Genomic DNA, 21,508 nt, shown 5'->3' with positions numbered 1-21,508 from the left:
GGAGGGCCATGGCCCTGGCTGCCCTCTACTCAGAGCTCAGGGTGGGCCTCGCTTTTCTCCTGGTAGAGCGAGTCATGAATCACTGGCAGGAAGACCTGATGTTTGGCTACCAGTTCCTGAATGGCTGCAACCCTGTGTTGATCCGGCGCTGCACAGAACTGCCCGAGAAGCTCCCGGTGACCACAGAGATGGTAGAGTGCAGCCTGGAGCGGCAGCTCAGCTTGGAGCAGGAGGTCCAGGTAGGGGTTGATGGGCTGGGGAAGTGGCCAAGGTCACAGTCTGTCAGGTGGAAGCCAATTCCTCCTGGCCAGTGCTCATAGGCCCCCAAGACGCTAACTGCAGGCCCGTCTGGCCTAGAGCAGCTGCTTCCTTTTCCTGGCAGCAGTGTCAGCCAGGGTCCTGGGCATTATGCAGACTGTCTTGTGCAGCATCAGAGGAGGAATTGCGGGGAATGTTTCTCCATGATGCTTGAGTCTGGGAACATAATGTCAATATTTTCACTATCAGTATCAATAATTACAGGAGCTACCCTTGATTAGGGGCCTGTGGTGGGACAGGCATTGTGACAGGTGCTTTACACACAAGGCCATCAGTTGTCACCTACCTTGCAAAGGGGAGAACACTGGAGAAAGAAGCAGACCTTGTGTGAGAATAAAAAAGGGGCACAAGGAGAAACCCAACAGAATGGTTGACTTTCTCGTTAGAAATGCTGCTGCCCATGCTCCTGTCGCACCCTCCTCCCCACCCTCACCTGCAGACTCAGCCGCCTCCGGCTGCAAGGCTGACCTAGTCTTGAGACAGAAGAAGTTCAAACCAACTCCACCTGGATCTGGTGGGGCTCAGCAACAGGCGCTGGCCCATCAGCCTGCCTCTTCCCCATGGAGCCAGCGTGATGGGGCCTCCTGCCACCCAGGCCCTGCTGCCTATCCCCAGGTGTCCAGGTGGCCTCTGCTGCTTCCAGTCTTTTGCGCTCAGCTTACCCTGAGGCCCTAGTTGGAGAGGGATGGTTGGTGCCCTTTAGAGATAAACCTACAGCCCCAGTACCTGGCCCACCTGAATCTAGAGGGCCACCCACCCAGCTGAAGTCCCTAGGCAAGTCTCCTGCCCCAGTGCAGGCAGTGTTTCCTAACCTCCTCCTCCTGCACCCAACCAGGCCCAGAACACTTCCTGGTCATGTGAACAGCTGACAGTTACGATCCCCCACACAGAGAGAGCATCTGTGTTCCTGAGTGGACTGAATTGCTAGATGTAGTAACATTGATTTGGTGGCTATAGGTTTCAAACTTCAAGTCAGAGATCATAGAACCTTAAGCCATATAGAATCCTAGAATTGGAAGACTCTGAACAGCCGTCTCTGTACCCAGCAGCCAAGGAGTGGCCGTCCTCAGCACCTGGGCAGGGCATCAGCCTCCCACTGGGAGTCCTGGCCACCTCCAGGGCACGTGGGTTATGAGTCACCTTTCCTTTGAGCTGACCCACCCCTCACTGACTAGACTCTTAAACACACACTGCCCCATCTCCTACACACCAGCATGATTCTTAATCCCCACAGTCATTCACACTGCCCATCTGGCAGCACCTTAATGATCTACAGCCAGCTTGTGGCCTACTAAAAACGCCTCCATTGTTTTTTAAAATGTGCAGTTATTTTCCGGAACATGAATAGAGAAATTGTATCCCTGTTGTTGGTATTGATTCAGTGTTCCAGCTCAAGTTTGTTTGAGTTCTTAGACTTTATACTTGGATTCTTTGGTTTCAAATCACAAAAATCAACTCCATCTGGTTTAATCCAAGAACTCTATTGGCTCAGGCAACAGTAAAAAGCAATGCTAACTCATTTGGGACCAGGGCTCAGATCATCCCCTGCACTGTCTCTCTCTCTCTCCATGTCTCAATCCTCTGCCTCTGGTGATTTTTTCCTTAGGAGGGTTTCCTTATGTGGAGGTAAAAAATGATCACCGGCAGCTTCAGATTTACCTTCCACCAGCTTAGCAAACACCACCCACTCCCAGCAAGAAAGACCCTGTTTCCCAATGCTCCCAGCAGATGTCTTAGGCCATCCTCAGGCCTCACTGATTCTGTGAGCCAGTGCCCACGGCCAGGAGAATGGAATACGCTGACCCAGAGGGGACAGGGACTCTAGACAGGCAAAAACTCCACTGTCAGAAGCAGAATCCTAAAACGTCAGAACTGAAAGGTAGGCCCGCCCCTCGTTTTCCAGAAAGATGAAAGGGAGGCTTGGGATAACAGAGAAATGCTGCAGGCATTGGCCCCAAATCTCAGGCCTCCTATTCCCAGTATCACCTTCACCAGCCTGGGTGGTCTCAAGATTGGATTAGCAGCCATTCCTTCTGGGTAGAGTCTGATGGTCACTTCAGCTCTCGAAGTCCAGCCGTCCAGCCGTAGTCCTAGAAGGCAAGACACCCCTGTGCCCGACCAACCCAAGGGTCTCCACCTGCCCCCCTCAACACAAGGTGCCCTGAGTGCCTCCGCGGGGATAGTCCCCGTCCCCACCCCCGCTTCCCCCGCCCATCGCAACAGATGCTCAGAGCTCATCCCTGCTGTCACACCACATAAAGGAGGAGGGCGGTGGCCAGGCTCCGAGCTCCTGCCGTCCTGGGTGGGTGGCTTCTGTCCTGCGTGCCGCCGGGCAGCCCGGGGGTCCTGCGAGCGGGCGCGGTCGGTGGAGCTGCAGGGGGGCGCTCTGGGACGTCTCCAGGCAGAGTAGATCCTGACCTCTCCGCAGCCGGGACCCTCACCCTTTCCTTCATCACTCAGGAAACAGAAAAGGCTTCAGAAGGAGCGGCCATGCCCCCGGCCTAAGCGCTGCGTTCCCGGCCCAGCAGGCCTACCCTGCACCTGGCGTTCCTAGGGGCCCCTCTGCGGGACCCACTGCGCGGCTCGCAGCGGCCGCCCGCCTCCCACTTCACCGGCACGCTCGTTGCGTGTCGAAGTGTCTTGACTCCTACAGCAAAGGGCACGGATCCGCGGGTCAGCAAGCCCGACGAATTTACACCAATGACCCGCCGTGTCGCCAGTCTCAGACCAGGGCACAACACGCCAACCCTGCAGACCACCCCCACCTCCCCAGCCACTGCAGACCCTTCCCCCTCTGCTTCTGCAGCCCCTCTCCCGAAACACGCTCATTCCCGCCCCCGCAGACCTTCCCTACCTCCTGGAGACCCCCCTCAACCCCTGCAGAGTCCCCTGCCCATGCAGAATCCCCTCCCCTTTCCCCCGCAGCCCCCCTACCCCACCCAGCGGACAGCCCCGCCTCGCTTCCTGTCTCTTCCTCCCAAGGGAGACCCCTGTCCTGGCTCTGACTGGGGTTGAGTTCGCCCAGCTTTGACTTCTGTGTAGAGTCCGGCAGCATCATTTTTTGGCATTTAACTCGTCACATCTATTTCACCTAACCTCTTTCTTCTTAGTAAACTGACACTCAGGTCGGTCTCTCATCTTTCGTGCCAGTCAAGCAGGTCTCAGACACCACAAATGCCGAATGAGCTGCTGCCATTCCTTCATCTTACCCCGAACTGCCACAACCTGTGAACACCTTCCATGTGAATCAATCAGCCTTGGAGTCAGAGGAGAGAAGTACACATTCTGAACTCCGCTGAGTCGCAGGAAAGGGAGAGGGGTCCCCAGAGGTCATCACTCTTTCCCCAGGCCTGATTTTTGGTCCGTCTGCTGAGCCTGATTTGGACACATCTCTCTGCCTCCTGCAGCAAGGGAACATTTTCATCGTGGACTTTGAGCTGCTGGATGGCATCGATGCCAACAAAACAGACCCCTGCACACTCCAGTTCCTGGCCGCTCCCATCTGCTTGCTGTATAAGAACCTGGCCAACAAGATTGTCCCCATTGCCATCCAGGTAGGCTGCTGGGGGGCACACCTTTCTGAGCAGCTCAGTCCTCCGCGATCCAGGGCTCCTGGGTGGCTCCATTCACACTCCAGCTGAGGAAGCTATGTCTTGAAAGACACTAGGGCTTCCTGCAGGCCCTGAGGTGGGCTGTCCATAGGGCCGGAGAGGGTTCTACTCCCCAAGGCACATTTGAGAAGCCCCTGGCCAGTCGAGGCACACTGTGGAGGACCTGCCCTGGGATCATATTCTGCACTCTCCACCCCAGCACCCTGACCAAGGGCCCCCAGTCAAGGTGCTGCCAGGGGCCAGGCAGGTGAAGCTGTGGACTGAGCTGGAGACCAAGACCACTGAGGGGCACCATGGGTTCTGGGGTCAGGAACCAGGCCAGTCCTGGTATGCCACCTTTGATGATGATGTGAGTTCTTATGTCCACCTGAGATGAGGCAGGGGGAAGAGGGAGACCCTGGAGGAAAGGCAGGCGGGCACAGGGCTTTGTCTCCCCCTGTTCCTGGCACCAGCCTGCTGCCAGGCTGGGAGCTGGTGTGCAGACAGCAGGGGCCAAGGCCAGGACTGGACTGGGCATAGGTCCCTGGGAGTAGGGAGGAACTGCGCAGGGGACACCGTGGGAGACTGGCAGATGAGCATTCAGCAAATAATGTCCATGAACTGGACCTTGGGAGCTGTGGACACAATAGCAGCTGCATAGGTCAGGCACTAGCCACATGCCAAGGCTATCCTATGGGTTAACCTGCACAGTCTGCAATCCCTTACCCTCGATTCTAAATCTAAAAAATCTGAAAACTGCTGCATATTTCAAAACTGTGCAGCAAATTCATTGTTTGTAAACAAACCTTCTTCGAAGCAATAGGTGAGGTTATTTAGAGGCTTTTTCCATTCAATGTGATATGTATGTGGATCACTGCAGAAATACTGCTCTGTTCGATTGTAAAATAGTATGTTGCCCTAGACCGGGGGTGGGAGGGGGTATGGCACATAATGAAGTATACCCACTGCTAAAATCCTAAAAATTCTGGATTCTGAAGCACATTTGACCACTGGGGTTTTAGATAACCTATCTTTATTTGTGTAATCATCACCACAACCATCCTAGGTAGTGGGCTCTATTGATGTTGATCATTTTACCCAGATAAGGAAACTGAGACACAGGTGCCCACAGCCAGCCCCAGAGCTAGGATTCAAGCCAGGTCATCTGACTCTAGATTCCAGCCTCCCCACAGTCTCCCAGGGGCACGTAGCCTCCGAGGAGCTTCCTGTCTGTTACCAGAGAGAAGCCCTGTGCCTAAGAAACTGAAGCAGCAGGTAAAGGGACAGGTGACCTAAAAGAAGACAAAATTGCTGGGAGATACCCAGAGATCCCAGGCACCACTGATGGTGCCTTCAAAAGCTTGGCTCAGAGATCTCTTGGAGCAGCCTGGAGTCAGGGGCCTAACTTAAATTCCAGTTCAGCCACTTGCTAGCAGGCTGTGGGACCTTGAGCAAGCCACAGAATGTTCCTGGGTCTCTTTCTTCTTCTGAAAATGGAAACTTTGCAAACTATAAAGACTCAAGCAAATGAAAGCCAGAGGATAGTAAATCCAAGATCTGGTTCTTTGAAAGGTCCAAAAAATAATAATAATAACCTCCTCATGAGGCTGATGGAAAAAAAGAGATAGAAAAAAAATATGCAAGATTCGGAATAAAAAAGGAATCATAAAAAGAGTAATTATAGCCAGGCACCATGGTGGTACACAACTGTAGTCCCAGCTACTTGAGAGGCTGAGGCAGGAGGCTCACTTGAGGCTGTAGTGTGGTATGATCACACCTGTGAATAGCCGCAGCAGTCTAGCCTGAGCAACATATCAAGACCCCGTCTCTTAAAAAAAAAAGAACAGTAATTATGATTACATATTTTTTAAATGAGAGTAATATGGCAAAAATTTGAAAAATTAGAGAAATGGATAAAAACCTAGGAAAAGATAAATTAGAAGAAATTGTAGAAAATAGGCCAATTTCCATATAGTGATTGGAAACAGACCTACACAGCGAGCAGCTGAGTCTCACCCAGCCACTAGACAGCCGACATTTCCAGGGCTCTTTATCAGCCCCAAATTGATCATATAAAGCTGGTGTAAGCTTAGTTCTGAAACTGGATACAGGCAGGCTTCAAAAGAAGGCTGAAGACCAATCCAAGTATTAAATAAAGATTTAAAAGAAAACTAAAGGTGATATTAGCGAAGTGAGTGCAGCAGTGTATTAAATGACTATATGTAATAACCAAGCAGGGTTTATTCCAGATATTTCAATATCAAGAGAGCTACCACCATAATTTATTATACCCATAAGGATAAAGTTTATGATTATATCAATTCACACTAAAAGGGAATTCAATAACATTTAATAGCCACAACTAATAAAAATTAATAGGAGGAACCTTACTTTATATGATAAAGATAGCTAACATCAAAAAGGTGCAACTCTAATGCCATTTCCATTAAAATAATAAGAATGCTGATATCACTGTTTTTATTCAACATTATTTTAGAGGTCATACCACATGATAAAACAGGAAAACAATCAATAAACATATTGTCAAAGAACAGGGAAGATGATCTTTTCTGGTAATGCTATGGTAGATCTAGAAAACACAAGAGATTCTAATTTTTTTAAAAGCTACTAGATTAATAAATTCATTTGGCAAAGTGTTTAGATAAATATATTTCTCAAAAAAATCAATAGCCTTTCTCCATACTAACAATAAAATATAATGCCCATATAAGGAAAAACTATAAAGTTATTTATTTATTTATTTATTTGAGATGGAGTTTCGCGCTGTCACCCAGGCTGGAGTGCAGTGGTGCGATCTCAGCTCACTGCAACCTCCACCTCCCAGGTTCAAGCAATTCTCCAGCCTCAGCCTCCCAAGTAGCTGGGATTACAGGCGCCTGCCACCACGCCAGCTAATTTTTTGTATCTTTAGTAGAGACGGCATTTCACCATGTTGGCCAGGCTGGTCTCGAACTCCTGACCTTGTGATTCGCCTGCCTCAGCCTCCCAAAGTGTTGGGATTACAGGCGTGAGCTACCGCACCCAGCCAACTATAAAGTTATTTTAAAGGATATACAATGAACTCTTAACAGTGATTTGATATTGGGGAGGAAACTGTAAAAATGTCAGTTCTACCAAATTCTATTATAAAAACAATGCACTTCCAAGTAAAATTTCAGCCAGAATTTTTTATCTTTCTTGGTGAGGGTGTGGTGGTGGTGAAGAGGAACTAAAAAGGAGAGAAAACAATTAAAAAATTGAAAGATTCATATGGAAAAAGAAATCTAGCATAGTCAAAAATTTTTTGAAAAAAATAAAAACCACATAGAGAGGCAGGGCAACCAAGTGAGACCTCATGTCTAAAAAAAAGAAAAAAATTAATAGAAAAAATTAGGTATGGTGGCGCATGCCTGTAATCCCAACTGCTCAGGAGGCTGAGGTGGGAGGATGGCTTGAGTCCAGGAGTTCGAGGCTGCAGTGAGCCATGATCGCTCCACTGCACTCCACACTGGGCAACAGAGTAAGACCCTGTCTTTAAAAAAAAAAAAAGTAAAAGAAAACACAGAAGGAACACTTTCCTTGCTGGATTTGTAAGGTTACTGTTAAGCAGACGCTGTGCTTGAAAACAGAGAGAATTGGGGGACAGTATAGAGTAAGATCCAGAAATGGACTCCCCCACAGAGGAATTCAGTGTATCACAATGGAGGTTTTTCAACTCAGTGAAAAAGGGATATTATTTTAATGTTGCTATCACACTGCCTTTGATTAGAAGAAAATTAAATTGGACTGCTCTGTCATGCCATTTACAAAAATAAATCTCATCATGTAGAGTTGCTTAGAAGAAAAAGAAAAAAAAAATTCACATGAAGTAAAAATTAAAATGAAAAAAGTAAACGAATTTAGAAAAACTAATTACGCGGACACTCAGAAGACTTTTAGAAGGAAAAGGAAACCAAGAAGTTATAAGGGGAAAGCTAAGCATATTTGATTATGTTATGTTTTAAAACTTGAATGATAAACCATAAACAAAGACAAAAAGCAAAACAGAGATTGGGGTGAGTAACCATAACAGAAGTGACAGCTAAGAGATGCCTATCTGTGATACACAGGTAGATCCTTTACATTGACGGGAAAATACAAATACTCCAGTGGAAAAATGAGCAGAGAATATGAACAGGCAATTCACAAAAGAAGAAATGTAAATGGACAACCAGCATATGGAAAAACTCCTAACTTCACCTGTAGTTAGAGAAATGCAAATGAAAGTTAACAATGAGATATCATTTCTGACATGCCTGGTTGGAAAAACAAAGGGGTAACTCCCAGACACCAGCAAGGACGGAGCCCCATGCTCTGCTCATGAGTTGTTGCAGCCTGGCAGTGTTCAAGGGATAACTGGTGGGCCTGGGCAGCCCAAGGTCAGAGCTTCGGCCAGCACCGGAGCAGGGTCAGAGCTTCGGCCAGCACCGGAGCAGATCCCACAGCGCCTGCTGTACCAGGTGCATGTTGCAGTGGGCGGTCAGAGGATCCTGGGGTTGAGGCTGTCGTGGCGAGGACAGTTGTGTTACCGAGCTGGACTGGGATCTGCTTGCCCAGTGCAGCAAAACCAAACACTGAGATTGGGATAGAATCTAGGAGAACACAAGGCATTTATTGCGGGGACCAAAAAAGGAGAATTGGGCAGCTCACTCTTAAGACCGGAACTCCCTGATGGCTTGCAGGTAAGGGTTTTTAAAGGCAGAGTAAATTTCAGGAATTGCAGAAGTTAACAGGCAAAATCATTAATCAGTACATGGAGGGTACACATTGGTTTTGGCCTAAAAGGGCGGGATATGTTGAAGTGGGGGCGGGCTTCCAGGTCATAGGTAGATTCAAAAATTTGTTGTTTTGAAATTGGTTAAGGAAGAGAAGTTTCATTTAAAAATTTGGGTTACCAGAAAGGAATGTTAGCTGTGGCTTGTGGGCGGGACTTCCCCCAGGCCCCCCAGGAAGAAATTTAGAACAAAGAGCCTGCTCAGAGTTCAGTCCTCAGTTCCCTCTTACCTGAGGTCTCTGTGCCAGTGGATCGGTTTGGTGGGGGTCTGGGTTTCTGAAAAACAACTCAGAGACACATGTTCAGGGGTTCTCTTTAGTTTCCAGAGGGAACCAAACAGCCCAGGTCTCTGGCTTCCTTGGCTGTTGTTTTAGGCTGCTGTTACCCTCTTGTTTGTCAAGTTGCTCATTTGTTTCTCAGGGCTAGCTAGGTGCCTGGAATTTCCCTTCAAGGAACTCGGGATTTTCCTTCATTTCCATGCCCTGTTGGGGGGCTGGGGGTCTACAGTGCCCTAAGAGGAGGCCCCTGCTCCGTCTCAATTGGAGGAGCACTGGAGGGGACTTTATTGTTTAAGTGTTCTGACAGCCAGTAGCACTGAACAGGTGTGCACCAGGAGAGTGAAACTGTCTGAGGAACAGTAGGGCAGGCACTGTCTACTCAAAGAAAACATACCCAAACCCCCAAGGCTCAGCCTTCGCTAGCAGCCACTCAGCAGAAACGAAAGCACAAATGTGTGTGGGTAGCAACAGGAGCATAGTTTGTGATGGGGAAAAAAAATTGAAAACAGTCTGAAGGCAGAAGAGGATTGAGTGAGTGAGCCCTTCCATGTCCTCACCATAAAACGTTGAAGCATCTTTGAAAGGAATGCTTTGGTTCCCTCCCAGCTGACCTGGAGGGGTCTCCACAATGAGTTAACAGTGGAAAAACAAGACACAGGGGACCGATAAAGGATACATATCTGTCGTATACAAATAGCTCCTTCAAACTGCTAAGGCAATGGGCATGGTCTCAATGTAAAATGAATGCAAGGATGCAGCAGGCCTACTGTGCCAGCATGGGGACACAAGGACGCGGTGTCACCAGGTAGGAACACAGTGATGGCCCGGTGGGGGACAGGTGAGCAAAACAAAGAGACAGATGTTGATTATAATCATATTCAGTTGATGGAAAATTGGACAGATAAATGTGCACACATGCAAAGACCTATGAAAGGAGGCTCCCCAGAATTTGGTGGTTATCCCTGGGCGCTGGAAGATGAGATGATGTTTTCTTTCTTTCTCAGGCTCTCCTGTCATGACTCAAATTTCTTTTTACGATAAGCACATATTCTTTTCTAATCAGAAACATAAAGCTACTTCCTTACCCAAAAAACAAATTTAAGAAACACAAATTGCTCAGGGCAAGTTCTGGCATCCCATGGCAGGCCAAAATCCTGGACAGGAGTGGGAGGATGTGAAGGATGGGTTGGGGAAGGCCCAGCTCAGTGGTACAAGAGCTCAAGGAGATGGGCAGGTGAGGCCCGGTCAGGCCAGGAGGTGAAGAGAAGCAGAAGGGAGAGTGATGGGCTGAAATAGGCACAGCACTGGGCCCATCCTCATTCAGCTCTTTTTTTACTGGTCAGAACAGTTTTTTGTTTTTTTTTTAATATATAAAATTTTAGATTCAGGTACATGTGCAGGTTTGTTACATGGTTATATTGCATAACGCTGGGATTAGGCTTCTATTGAACCCATCACTCAAATACTGAGCATAGTGCCCAATACCCAGTTTTTCAACCCTTTCCTCCCTCCCTCCCCTTCTTGGAGTCCCCAGTGTCTTTTGTTCCCACTTTTATGCCCATGTGTACACAATGCTTAGCTCCCACTTATAAATAAGAACATGCAGTATTTGATTTTCTGCTTCTGGGTTAATTCACTTAAGATTATGGCTTAAGCGCCAATCCTAAGCTGCATCCATGTTGCTGCAAAGAACATGATTTCATTCTTTTTTATGGCTATGTAGTATTCCATGGAGTACATGTACCACATTTTCTTTATCTGGTGCCACTATTGATGGGCACCTAGGTTGATTACATGATTTTGATATTGTGAACAGTGCTGCAGTAAACATATGTGTGCACATCTCCTTTTGGTAAAACAATTTCTTTTCCTTTGGGGTAGGTACACAGTAATGGGGTTGTTGGGTCAAATGGTAATTCTATTTGCAGTTCTTTGCAAAATCTCCAAACTGCTTTCCACATGGATGGAAGTAATTTACACTGCCACCAACAGTGTGTAAGCATTCCCTTTTGTCTGCATCCTGCTAACATCTGTCATTTTTTTACTTTTTAATAATAGCCATTCTGACCGGTATCCCTTTGTGGTTTCAATTTGCATTTCTCTGATGATGAGTGATGTTGAGCATTTTTTCATATGTTTCTTGGCCACTTGTATGTCTTCTTTTGAGAAGTGTCTGTTCCTGTCCTTTGCCCACTTTTTAATGGTGGTGTTTTTTCTTAAGTTCCTTATAGATTCTGGGTATTAGTCGTTTGTGGATGCATAGTTACAAATATTTTCTCCCATTCTGTAGGTTGTCTGTTTACTCTGTTGATAGTTTGTTTTGCTGTGCAGAAGCTCTTTAATTTGATTAAGTCTCATTTGTCAATTTTTGTTTTTGTTGCATATGCCTTTGAGGTCTAGTCATAAATTCTTTGCCTAGGAAATGTCCATAAGATTTTTTCCTAGGTTTTCTTCTAGAATGTTTAAAGTTTGAAGTCTTACGTTTAAGTCTGTAATCCATCTAGAGGTAATTTTTGTATATGGTGAGAGGTAGGGGCCCAGTGTCATTCTTCTGCATATAGGTAGCCAGTTTTTCCAACACTATTTATGGAATAGGATGTCCTTTCCTTATTGTTTATTTTTGTTGATTTTGTCAAAAATCAGTTGGTTGCAGGTATATGGCTTTATTTCTGGGTTCTCTGTTCTGTTCCATTGATCTCTGTGCCTATTTTTGTACCAGTATACCATGCTGTTTTCGTTACTGTAGTCTTGTAGTATAGTTTGAAGTCAGGTAATGTGATGCCTCCAGCTTTGTATTTTTGCCTAGGATTGCTTTGGCTATTCAGCTATTTTTTGGTTCCATATGAATTTTAGGATTTTTTTTCTAATTCTGTGAAAAATGATGTTGATAATTTGATAGGAATTGCATTGTATCTGTAGATTGCTTTCTTCCAACCCATTAGCTGGGATGTTTTTCCATTTTTTTTGTGTCATCTATGATTTCTTTCATCAGTGTTTTATAGTTCTCTTTGTAGAGCTCTTTCACCTCCTTGGCTGGATATATTCTTTGGTATTTTATTTTGTGTATGGGGGACTATTGTAACTGAGATCACCACGTTCCTGATATGGTTCTCAGCCTGAACCTGAACATTGTTGGTGCATAGAAATGCTACTGATTTTTAGGCCAGGCACAGTGGCTCACGCCTGTAATCCCAGCACTTTGGGAGGCCGAGGTGGGCAGATCACCTGAGGTCAGGAGTTTGAGACCAGCCTGACCAACATGGTGAAACCCCGTCTCTATTAAAAATACAAAAATTAGCCAGGCGTGGTAACACCTGCCTGTAATCCCAGCTACTTGGGAGGCTGAGGCAGGAGAATTGCTTGAACCTAGGAGGCGGAGGTGGCAGTGAGCTGCGATCGCACCACTGCACTCCAGCTTGGGTGATAGTGAGACTCCATCTCAAATAAAAAGAAATGCTACTGATTTTTGTACACTGATTTTGTATCTTGAGTATAGAAAGTCAAAAGTGTTTTTTTTTGTTAAGGAGTAAATTATGTGTTAGAAATAATAGTTTTTTCTAAAGACTAACTTTTTTTAAGCCTTTTCGCTTTGTGCTAATAACTTTTTGTTAAGCCCTATCATATGTAGCTGTTAGATATAAGGAAATGAGTACATTCTATGTCCTTGTACTTTAACCAAGATATTTGTGCTGGACGTGCTCACAGGCATGTCCCAGCTTGCAGCCCATGCCCCTTCCTTATTTGGAAATGTTATTACTTTTCTAAGTCCTTTCATAAGCAACTTCCTCTTTTCCTTTGTCTTTCCACTGCTTTTACCTATTTAGAAAAGTTTTAAGTTATTAGCCAGTCGGGTTTTAGTTTAGACAGTGAGGTTTGGCTCCAGCCAATGGAGACAGGACACAGTAGCAGGGACAAGCTGCGTAAGGAATAAAAATTGCTTCTCTCCATTATTCAGGTGTGCTCTCGCCATTGTTCCATCTGCGAGGAGCACCCTTTCTGCAGAAAGTAAAATTGGCTTGCTAAAAAAACTTTTTGTCTAAATGCTGATTTTTCCTTGCAGTACCGAGGAACAAGCATTCTGTTTCTAAACAAGCATTTTACTTATAACATTGAGACTTTACTGAAGTTGTTTATCAAGTCTAGGAGTCTTTTGGAGGAATCTTCAGGGTTTTCTAGGTATAGAATCATATCATGGATGAACAAAGATAATTTGACTTCCTCTTCTTTTTTTTTTTTTTTTGTTTGGATCCCTTTTATTTCTTTCTCTTGCCTAATTGCTCTGACTAGGACTTCCAGTGCTCTATTGAATAGGAGGGGTGAGAGCGGACATCCTTGTCTTGTTCCAGTTTTTAGGGGGATTGCTTCCAATTTTTGCCTGTTCAATATCATGTTGCCGGCTGAGCTCTTTACCTACTGTGTGACTTGGGAGAGCTGCTAAACCAGCTGGAGCCTCAGTTTCCCCCCATGTAAAATGGGTACAGCAAGGAATACCTGCCTTGCAGGGTCAAAGTGAGGATTAAGTGAGATAGCATGGGTAAAGCCCCTAGCACACAACAGGGGGGCTCCTCGGCCCCAGAGGATGTCAGGAACATGTCAGTGTCCCAGAGCCATCAGGAACATGTCAGTGTCCCAGAGCCATCAGGAACATGTCAGAGCATGTGGGGACATGTCAGAGAGTGTCTCAGAGCATGCCAGGCAGCCCAGCATTCTAGGGCACAGATCAGGTATCAGTGGCCCAGGCAGCTCATGCAAATGGGTGTGGCAGTGGGGACCCTGAGAGCTGGGACTCTGTAAAAGGGACAAGAGCGTAGTTCTGTGAGAACCTGGGTGCAGAGTTCTGAGACCTTCTAATTTTTCAAGAAAACCAGGTCATTCAAATTTTTATGTGAAACTGTCTGGTATTTAAAAGCAGCCAACTAATCTCAAGTATAAACAGACAGGCACGCCTAATGTGCAAGTCACACTCTGCTCTCCCTCCTCCCTCCCCCTTCCTTGGTCCTCAGGGAGTGCTGAGGCTACTGGGGTCTCTCTGACCAGGGTGGAGCCACTGGCCACCAGGGCTCTGGAGCACTTGGGATTTGGCTCGTCCAAACCAAAACCTGCTGCAAGTGCAAAGTTCACACCTGATTTTTAAGACTTAGAATAAGGAGGTGGGGAATGTGAAATATCTCATTTAATAGTTTTAGATTGGTTTCATGTTGAAGTGATAATATTCTGGATATATTGGGTAAAATAAAATTATATTATTCACCTGCATTTCACCTGTTTCCTTTTATTTTTATTAATATGGCTTCCTGAATATATACAATTCCATGTGTGGGGTAGCATTATATGTCTATTGGACAGCACTGTTTTCGAGGGAGAGACGCCCAAGGACCCCACCTTCCACAATACTTATAGCAAGTGACACAGCTGTGTGCTCTGGGACAGTTCTCCCTCCCCAGCCACGACCACTGTGCTGCAGTGACACTGGTCTTTCCCAGCACCTAAAGTCTGGCCATGCCCCTTCCTGGCCGCTCTTGGCTGCAGCCCTGCCACCCACCTCATTCTTTCTGTCAACCCCTCCAATACCCCATGTCTTCATCTAAAAATGGGCAATGCCAGCACCTGCTGCAGGCTCCCGTGAGAACTCACTGTCGGGTGCTGAGGCTGTGCTGGGCTCTCAGTAAGGGGGCAACGTGTGGGGCTGCTGGCGTGGAGGGACCTGGGGCTGGGTGCCAGTGTGGGGGCACGAAGGTGAGGCTGTGTGTACAGAGGCATCAGCAACCAGGTCACCACAGAGCTTGGGGATTTTATTTTCTGGCATTAAGAGGTGATTGAGGAGGCAGTTAACATGACATGATTTGCATTTTGGAAAAGAAAAAAACTCACCTTGTCCCAGTGTGGAGTGGAAACTGGAAAGGGAAGACAGGTCCAGCCTCTGCTACAGGAGGTGCCTGGCCACAGGTGTGGGCTCCAGGCAGAGCTCAAGCTGCAGACCCTGATCTGGGAGGCTCAGTACCAGGAGGGCCCCAAGCCTTTAAACAGGAGGAGCTGACTTAGGGCAAGAAAAGAAGACAGGAGCACCAGGGCAGACCCTGGGGAGCACCAGCATTTCAGGGAAGAGGAGAGGGAGGAAAGTATGGGAGACCAAGGAGAGTCAGTAGAAGAGGGAGCAGGGCAAGGAGGGAAGAGGGGGACAGCGATCCTCCCCCTCCGCTGCTGGGCCTTCCGCCTGCCCGCTCCTTCCATGCTGCCAGCTCCTGAGTAACTGTGAGCCGAGCGATCACTGTCCCCACATGACAGATGCTGAAGCCAGAGCTTAGAAAGCCCAGTGTGTCATCCAGAGTCATGCAGGTTGTAAGTAATATGGCTGGGACAGGAAATACCACCGCAGGGCCCTTTACCCCCTCCAGGCTCTTCTGATTCCAAAGTCACTGTTAAAGAAATTCAGATACTTCTGGAACTTCCCAAGAGGCGAAGTTCTCCAACAACTATACTCTGAAGTGAAATATAGCAGTGTGTTTCCTTTCCCCCAATGTATCAGCTCAACCAAATCCCGGGAGATGAGAACCCTATTTTCCTCCCTTCGGATGCAAAATACGACTGGCTTTTGGCCAAAATCTGGGTGCGTTCCAGTGACTTCCACGTCCACCAGACCATCACCCACCTTCTGCGAACACATCTGGTGTCTGAGGTTTTTGGCATTGCGATGTACCGCCAGCTGCCTGCTGTGCACCCCATTTTCAAGGTACAGCCAGCTACCGCCCCACCTGCTATGGGAGGGCATCTGAGATGTGGAGTGGGAGGGATCACTGACATCCCACAGGGGGACCTGTGGCTGGGAGTGGGTGGCAGAAAGGGACCCCTGGAGAGATGTTCTCAGAGTCAGTAATGCCCCTAAAGGAAGAAAACAGCTAGGAGCCTGCTGTTCCCCAGGACACGCGGCTGGGGCATGGGCCTGACACAGGGGCCTCGCTGGCCAGCCAGTAGAGTTGGAAAAGGCAAATGAGTTCATGGTGATCCTCGGCTGATGCTGATGGCCGCCCCTGCCATCACTCTCCTTCCCTGTTCTTGAATCCTACAAGCATTGGCTGCTGGGGTGACTGCATGCTAAAAGTACCTGTGTGCCTCAGTTTCCTCACCAGTAAAACAGGTCAAATAGTACAGCTGCCTTACAGAATGATGGTCAGGATTCAGACAGTGAACTCAGGGAGCAAAGAGGTAAGCATTGTACAAGTGCTGGCCAGGACCCTCTGAATCATTATCATGCTTAGTAAGCATCAGAGGGGTGCAGGCCTCCAGCACTTATTCAGCAGAAAGATCAGCACCCAGCCTTCACTTCCTCCCTGCGCCCAGCATCATCCTATAGGGCAGGCCTGGGTGGGGGAGCTGCGGGTCCCTGAGGCACCAGGTCACCTGGCTGGGCCCCCTCTGAGGCCTCCTCCTCTCCCCTCCCCAGCTGCTGGTGGCACACGTGAGATTCACCATCGCAATCAACACCAAGGCCCGTGAGCAGCTCATCTGCGAGTGTGGCCTCTTTGACAAGGTGGGTGCCCTCCTACCCTACTTGTTGCCTGGAAGGGCCCAGCCTGGCCGCCTTCACTCCCTATCTGAGATCTAGACACCCTTTCAGGAGGCCTGGAAGGGTGAAGGCTGGAGTCTGCTCAGAGCACTGGCTCCAGCATCCTCCTGATGTCTCCAGCCCGTGCCATTCAGCCAGGAGCACTCCTCCAGGCGCACCACCAGGTCTTCCTTCTCACTGATGGCTCCTGGTCCCCTCCTCCCACCCCTCCCCTCTCCCAGCCTCTGAGACCTGGGTGTAGACCCCCCTCTGGAACACACTCCTTATGGCCCCCTGACCTCCTACGCACCAGGAACCTGTGTCTGCCTCTTAATCTGCCACACCCCTGCCACCCTGACCTGGACCTCCCCAGCACTCTGCTTCCTGGGTCCCAACCCTCCCAACCCACTGTCTCCTGCATCGGGGACTCCAGGCCCTGCCCAGCCCTCGCATCCCTCAGGTAGCACCCCACCTCGTTTTGAGCCCTCTGTAGCCTTACCAAGCTTGGACTCTCACATGGGCCCTTGACCCAACCTTCCTCCTTTCCCCAGCCCATTAGTGACCAGGCCAGATGACCACTGAAGTTGAGACACTGTTTGGGCTGCAAATGACAAAACCCAACTCAAACCAGCTGCAGCTGGACAAGACATGCCTTATCTCAAATACCTGGACACAATAGAGGGTTGGGGGCCTCAGCCAGAAATGGATCCAGGGACTCAAGCAATGCCCCAGGGTGCATGCACACTGGCTCCCTCTTTCTGTCTCTTTCACCTGTGTTGGCATCACACTCTCCTGCTGCAGACAGGCCCCTATGGGAGAGGGCACAGGAGCTCATCATAGTAGCTCCACCTCAGGTTCCCATGTGGCCATTATCTCCCAGCCGCATCTAAACAGAAAGTGCTGGGGGGCAGCTCTGGTTGGTCCTGCTTGGGCTGAATGCCCACCGTGGACCAATCTCTGGCACCCCAGCACCCAAGTCCTTCTTCAAAACTTCTGTGGCACCGACAGCCCAGCCCCCTGGGTGTATTTGCATGTGTGTGTGTGCACGTGGACACACGTATGTGCCAGTGAGCTTGTGAGTGTGTCTGCATCACTCAGCAGCCGGGATCCGGATCAGGACGAGGATCCCTCCTTGTGGGTCTCTCCAGCCCTCACCTGAGCACACAACAGGCCCTCAAGAGAGTTGCATGTGTCCTGGAAACCGAGGGTCACTGAGAGCAATGACTGAGGGTCGTGTGCTCAGCACTAGAGCAGACTTCACAGCCCAGGCCCGCTGGTGCTGGGGTCCCCCACACACCTGCCCACGCCTGCTGCCCTCCTGTGGCTGGGAGCGCACCCTTCCCTCCTGTACTCTGCAGCCCCACGGCTGTCCTTTGCATTGGATTGGGCGGGAGGCTCCTCCCTATCACCTCTCCACCCGGCTGCCCTTGTCATTCTCTGCGTTAAACATCCCTCCCCCATCTCACAGGACAAGGGCTTGCGCCTCTGCCTGCCTGGCCTCCTCGCCTCCCCTGGCACATTTCCTCAGGGATGGGTCTGGACAGCTGTGGGAGGAGCCACCCGCTCAGGGCACTCTACCTCCCACTCCAGGCCAACGCCACAGGGGGCGGTGGCCACGTGCAGATGGTGCAGAGGGCCATGAAGGACCTGACCTACGCCTCCCTGTGCTTTCCCGAGGCCATCAAGGCCCGGGGCATGGAGAGCAAAGAAGACATCCCCTACTACTTCTACCGGGACGACGGGCTCCTGGTGTGGGAAGCCATCAGGACGTGAGCGCCCGCGGGGCGGTGGTCCTGGGGGAGGAGCCGGGACCCCTGCCTGACTACCTGGGGCGGGCCTGGCCCCTCCGCCGCTAGCGCTGAATGGGGACGGGGTGGGGGAGTCCCAGCGTCCGTGAGGGGGTTGCCGCCGGGCACCGCTCCGCAGACCTGGCTGGGTCGCCCACCCCGGCTGCGCCCCCTGAGCCAGGTTCACGGCCGAGGTGGTAGACATCTACTACGAGAGCGACCAGGTGGTGGAGGAGGACCCGGAGCTGCAGGACTTCGTGAACGATATCTACGTGTACGGCATGCGGGGCCGCAAGTCCTCAGGTAGGGCCTCCGGGACGTCTCCGGACCCGGCTCCCCCGCAGTTGGCAGCGCTGGCCCCCCCGCCACCCCTCCGGGGTGTCCTGCCCAGGGTGCCCTCCGGCCTTGGGGCAGGGAATCCCGGCACGGGGTGGGCGCCGGGCCCTGGGGTCCCCAGGGACTGGGCCTCAGACCGCCGGTTGTTCCACCCTAGGCTTCCCCAAGTCGGTCAAGAGCCGGGAGCAGCTGTCGGAGTACCTGACCGTGGTGATCTTCACCGCCTCTGCCCAGCACGCCGCGGTCAACTTCGGCCAGGTAGGCAGGGCCGGGCCCGCTGGGCAGGGCTCCCTTCTCAAGGCCGCTGCCTCCTCCCCCACCCCGGTTCTGCACGCGTACCGCACCCTCGGACAGCCTCGGGGCCTGGCACGGGACTTGCAGGATGGATTCTGCCGGCTCAGCCAAGGGCGCTGGCCGCGGGGAAAGAGGATGGACGGACTGCAGGGCGCGCTGGAGTTGGGGGGCAACGGGAGGACGGGGCCCAGGGGGCAGCTGGGCAGCAGGGCTTCGGGGGTGCCCACGCTTGCTGGCGGTCGTCTCCGCAGTACGACTGGTGCTCCTGGATCCCCAATGCGCCCCCAACCATGCGAGCCCCGCCGCCGACTGCCAAGGGCGTGGTGACCATTGAGCAGATTGTGGACACGCTGCCCGACCGCGGCCGCTCCTGCTGGCATCTGGGTGCAGTGTGGGCGCTGAGCCAGTTCCAGGAAAACGAGGTGAGGCTGGGCAGGGCGGGGCACAGCCCCAGGTCACCCCAGGTTAAGCGGTTCCTCAGCCTCAGGGCTTTGTGACTCGGGCCTCAAGGCTCACTTGGAGCAAAGGAATCCTGACTTCCAAGGCTGGAAGGGCCCAGAAGGCTGCAGCCGCCACCAGGTCCCCCGGCCTCAGCCTGGACAGAGCTCAGGGTGGGCAGGGCAGGAGAGCACACAGCCCAGGCTTTGCTCACTGTCACCAGAGGGTCGTGTGTGACGCCCCCTCCCCCCAGCTATTGACAGAGTTCTTGCACATGTGTTTTACCCTGGTACTCCAGAGGGAATGACCAAGAGTTTCCTGGGTTCCTTCCGGACACGTGCATCTCATTTAACCTAACAACTGAATCCGGTGTGTCTTGGTGGATGCACCTGCTTTGGGGTAGCTCAGTACTGCATAGAATGGCCGGACCAGTCTGACCTGCTCCAGACTGCTGGGCATCTGAGTTGTTCCCAGCCAATGTGTTGGTCCCTCACTGGACATCCTTGTTTTTGTGGCTTTGCACATGTGTTCAGTATGACCGCACACATTCCTAGCAGACAAATTCCTTGGTCAAAGAATATTGAGACTGAATTGCCCTCCACAAACTAAATTCAAAATCCCATTATCAATAGCCTATGTTTGTTGGACTTTTCCAGCTCAGAAGCTTTGTGATCTTAATCCAATACAGTATTTTTTTAAAATGATATCTAGCTCTGTCCCACAGACATCTGTGTGAGAATGCAAATAAGCACAGCACCCCAACAGGGCAGCCACCCCTTCAGGCTCCCTGGCCTGCTTTCTGCCTTCCTGGGCTGGAGAGGCCAGTGCTGGCCCCAGCGCCCCTGATGGGAGGTGGGAGTGCTGCGCAGGGGTGGCCCAAGACAGCAGGATACCATGGCTGCAAACACCAGCAGCCCCCAGCTTCATCTGCATCATCTCGTAACCACTTGGCAGCAGGCAGTTATTTTCCCACTTATCCATGAAGCCCCAGCCCTGGAGCCTTCCTTAGGGAAGCAGGTTGGAGGCGACGACACTTGCCTTCCCGAGGCCCTCTTGTCAGGCAGCAGAGGGTGAATATGCGGAGGTGAACAGATGCTCCCTCCTTCATCTCCCAAACGGTGGCTGGCCCCTTGGGATGAGACAGACCTGTCAGTTTACACGGGTAGTGGATTGACCTATGTGTGTGTCCATGTCTGGGCCCTCAGCTGTTCCTGGGCATGTACCCAGAAGAGCATTTTATCGAGAAGCCTGTGAAGGAGGCCATGGCCCGATTCCGCAAGAACCTCGAGGCCATTGTCAGCGTGATTGCTGAGCGCAACAAGAAGAAGCAGCTGCCATATTACTACTTGTCCCCAGACCGGATTCCGAACAGTGTGGCCATCTGAGCACACTGCCAGTCTCACTGTGGGAAGGCCAGCTGCCCCAGCCAGATGGACTCCAGCCTGCCTGGCAGGCTGTCTGGCCAGGCCTCTTGGCAGTCACATCTCTTCCTCCGAGGCCAGTACCTTTCCATTTATTCTTTGATCTTCAGGGAACTGCACAGATTGATCAAAGTGTAAACACCATAGGGACCCATTCTACACAGAGCAGGACTGCACAGCATCCTGTCCACACCCAGCTCAGCATTTCCACACCAAGCAGCAACAGCAAATCACGACCACTGATAGATGTCTATTCTTGTTGGAGACATGGGATGATTATTTTCTGTTCTATTTGTGCTTAGTCCAATTCCTTGCACATAGTAGGTACCCAATTCAATTACTATTGAATGAATTAAGAATTGGTTGCCATAAAAATAAATCAGTTCATTTAAAATGGGTCTTGTTCCATGTGCTATGTTCCAATCACCCCAAACAGCTCACTGCCATCTCCCACACCAAGAGAAAAAAAAAGCCATAGTCACCGTGATTTTATCAAGGCAAAAGCCTCCCCACCCAAGTCTGGATAGAAGGTGCTTTTTCCCTCAAGCAGTGTCTACTCTCTTTGGAACACATCCCAAATGTCACCACCTCTGGGAAGGCATCCTTTGTTCCTGTCTCTACCCTGGATTTGTCAGAACCTCTGTTGTTGCCCCCTCTGTGGTCTGTCCCTTGGGACAGGAGCTCCTGGAA

General features: G+C 50.3%; 1 protein-coding gene across 1 annotated transcript in view; it reads left to right on the top strand.

Annotated features, from left to right (window-relative positions):
- Positions 1-21,212, top strand: part of ALOX5 (arachidonate 5-lipoxygenase) — a 70,156-nt gene extending 48,944 nt beyond the window's left edge. The window contains exons 6-14 of the mRNA XM_031015536.3: positions 67-239; positions 3,726-3,872; positions 15,526-15,729; positions 16,441-16,527; positions 18,133-18,311; positions 18,511-18,632; positions 18,823-18,923; positions 19,211-19,381; positions 20,603-21,212. Coding sequence (XP_030871396.3) covers positions 67-239; positions 3,726-3,872; positions 15,526-15,729; positions 16,441-16,527; positions 18,133-18,311; positions 18,511-18,632; positions 18,823-18,923; positions 19,211-19,381; positions 20,603-20,782 — 1,364 coding nt within the window. The 3' untranslated portion in view covers positions 20,783-21,212. The remainder of the gene's footprint in view (positions 1-66; positions 240-3,725; positions 3,873-15,525; positions 15,730-16,440; positions 16,528-18,132; positions 18,312-18,510; positions 18,633-18,822; positions 18,924-19,210; positions 19,382-20,602) is intronic.
- The last annotated feature ends 296 nt before the right edge of the window (positions 21,213-21,508 follow it).

This window comes from Gorilla gorilla, chromosome 8 (genome assembly GCF_029281585.2).
Source record: "Gorilla gorilla gorilla isolate KB3781 chromosome 8, NHGRI_mGorGor1-v2.1_pri, whole genome shotgun sequence".
NCBI lineage: Eukaryota > Metazoa > Chordata > Mammalia > Primates > Hominidae > Gorilla > Gorilla gorilla.
Note: the sequence above shows the minus strand (reverse complement) of the source record. Positions and strands in the feature narration are given on the sequence as shown.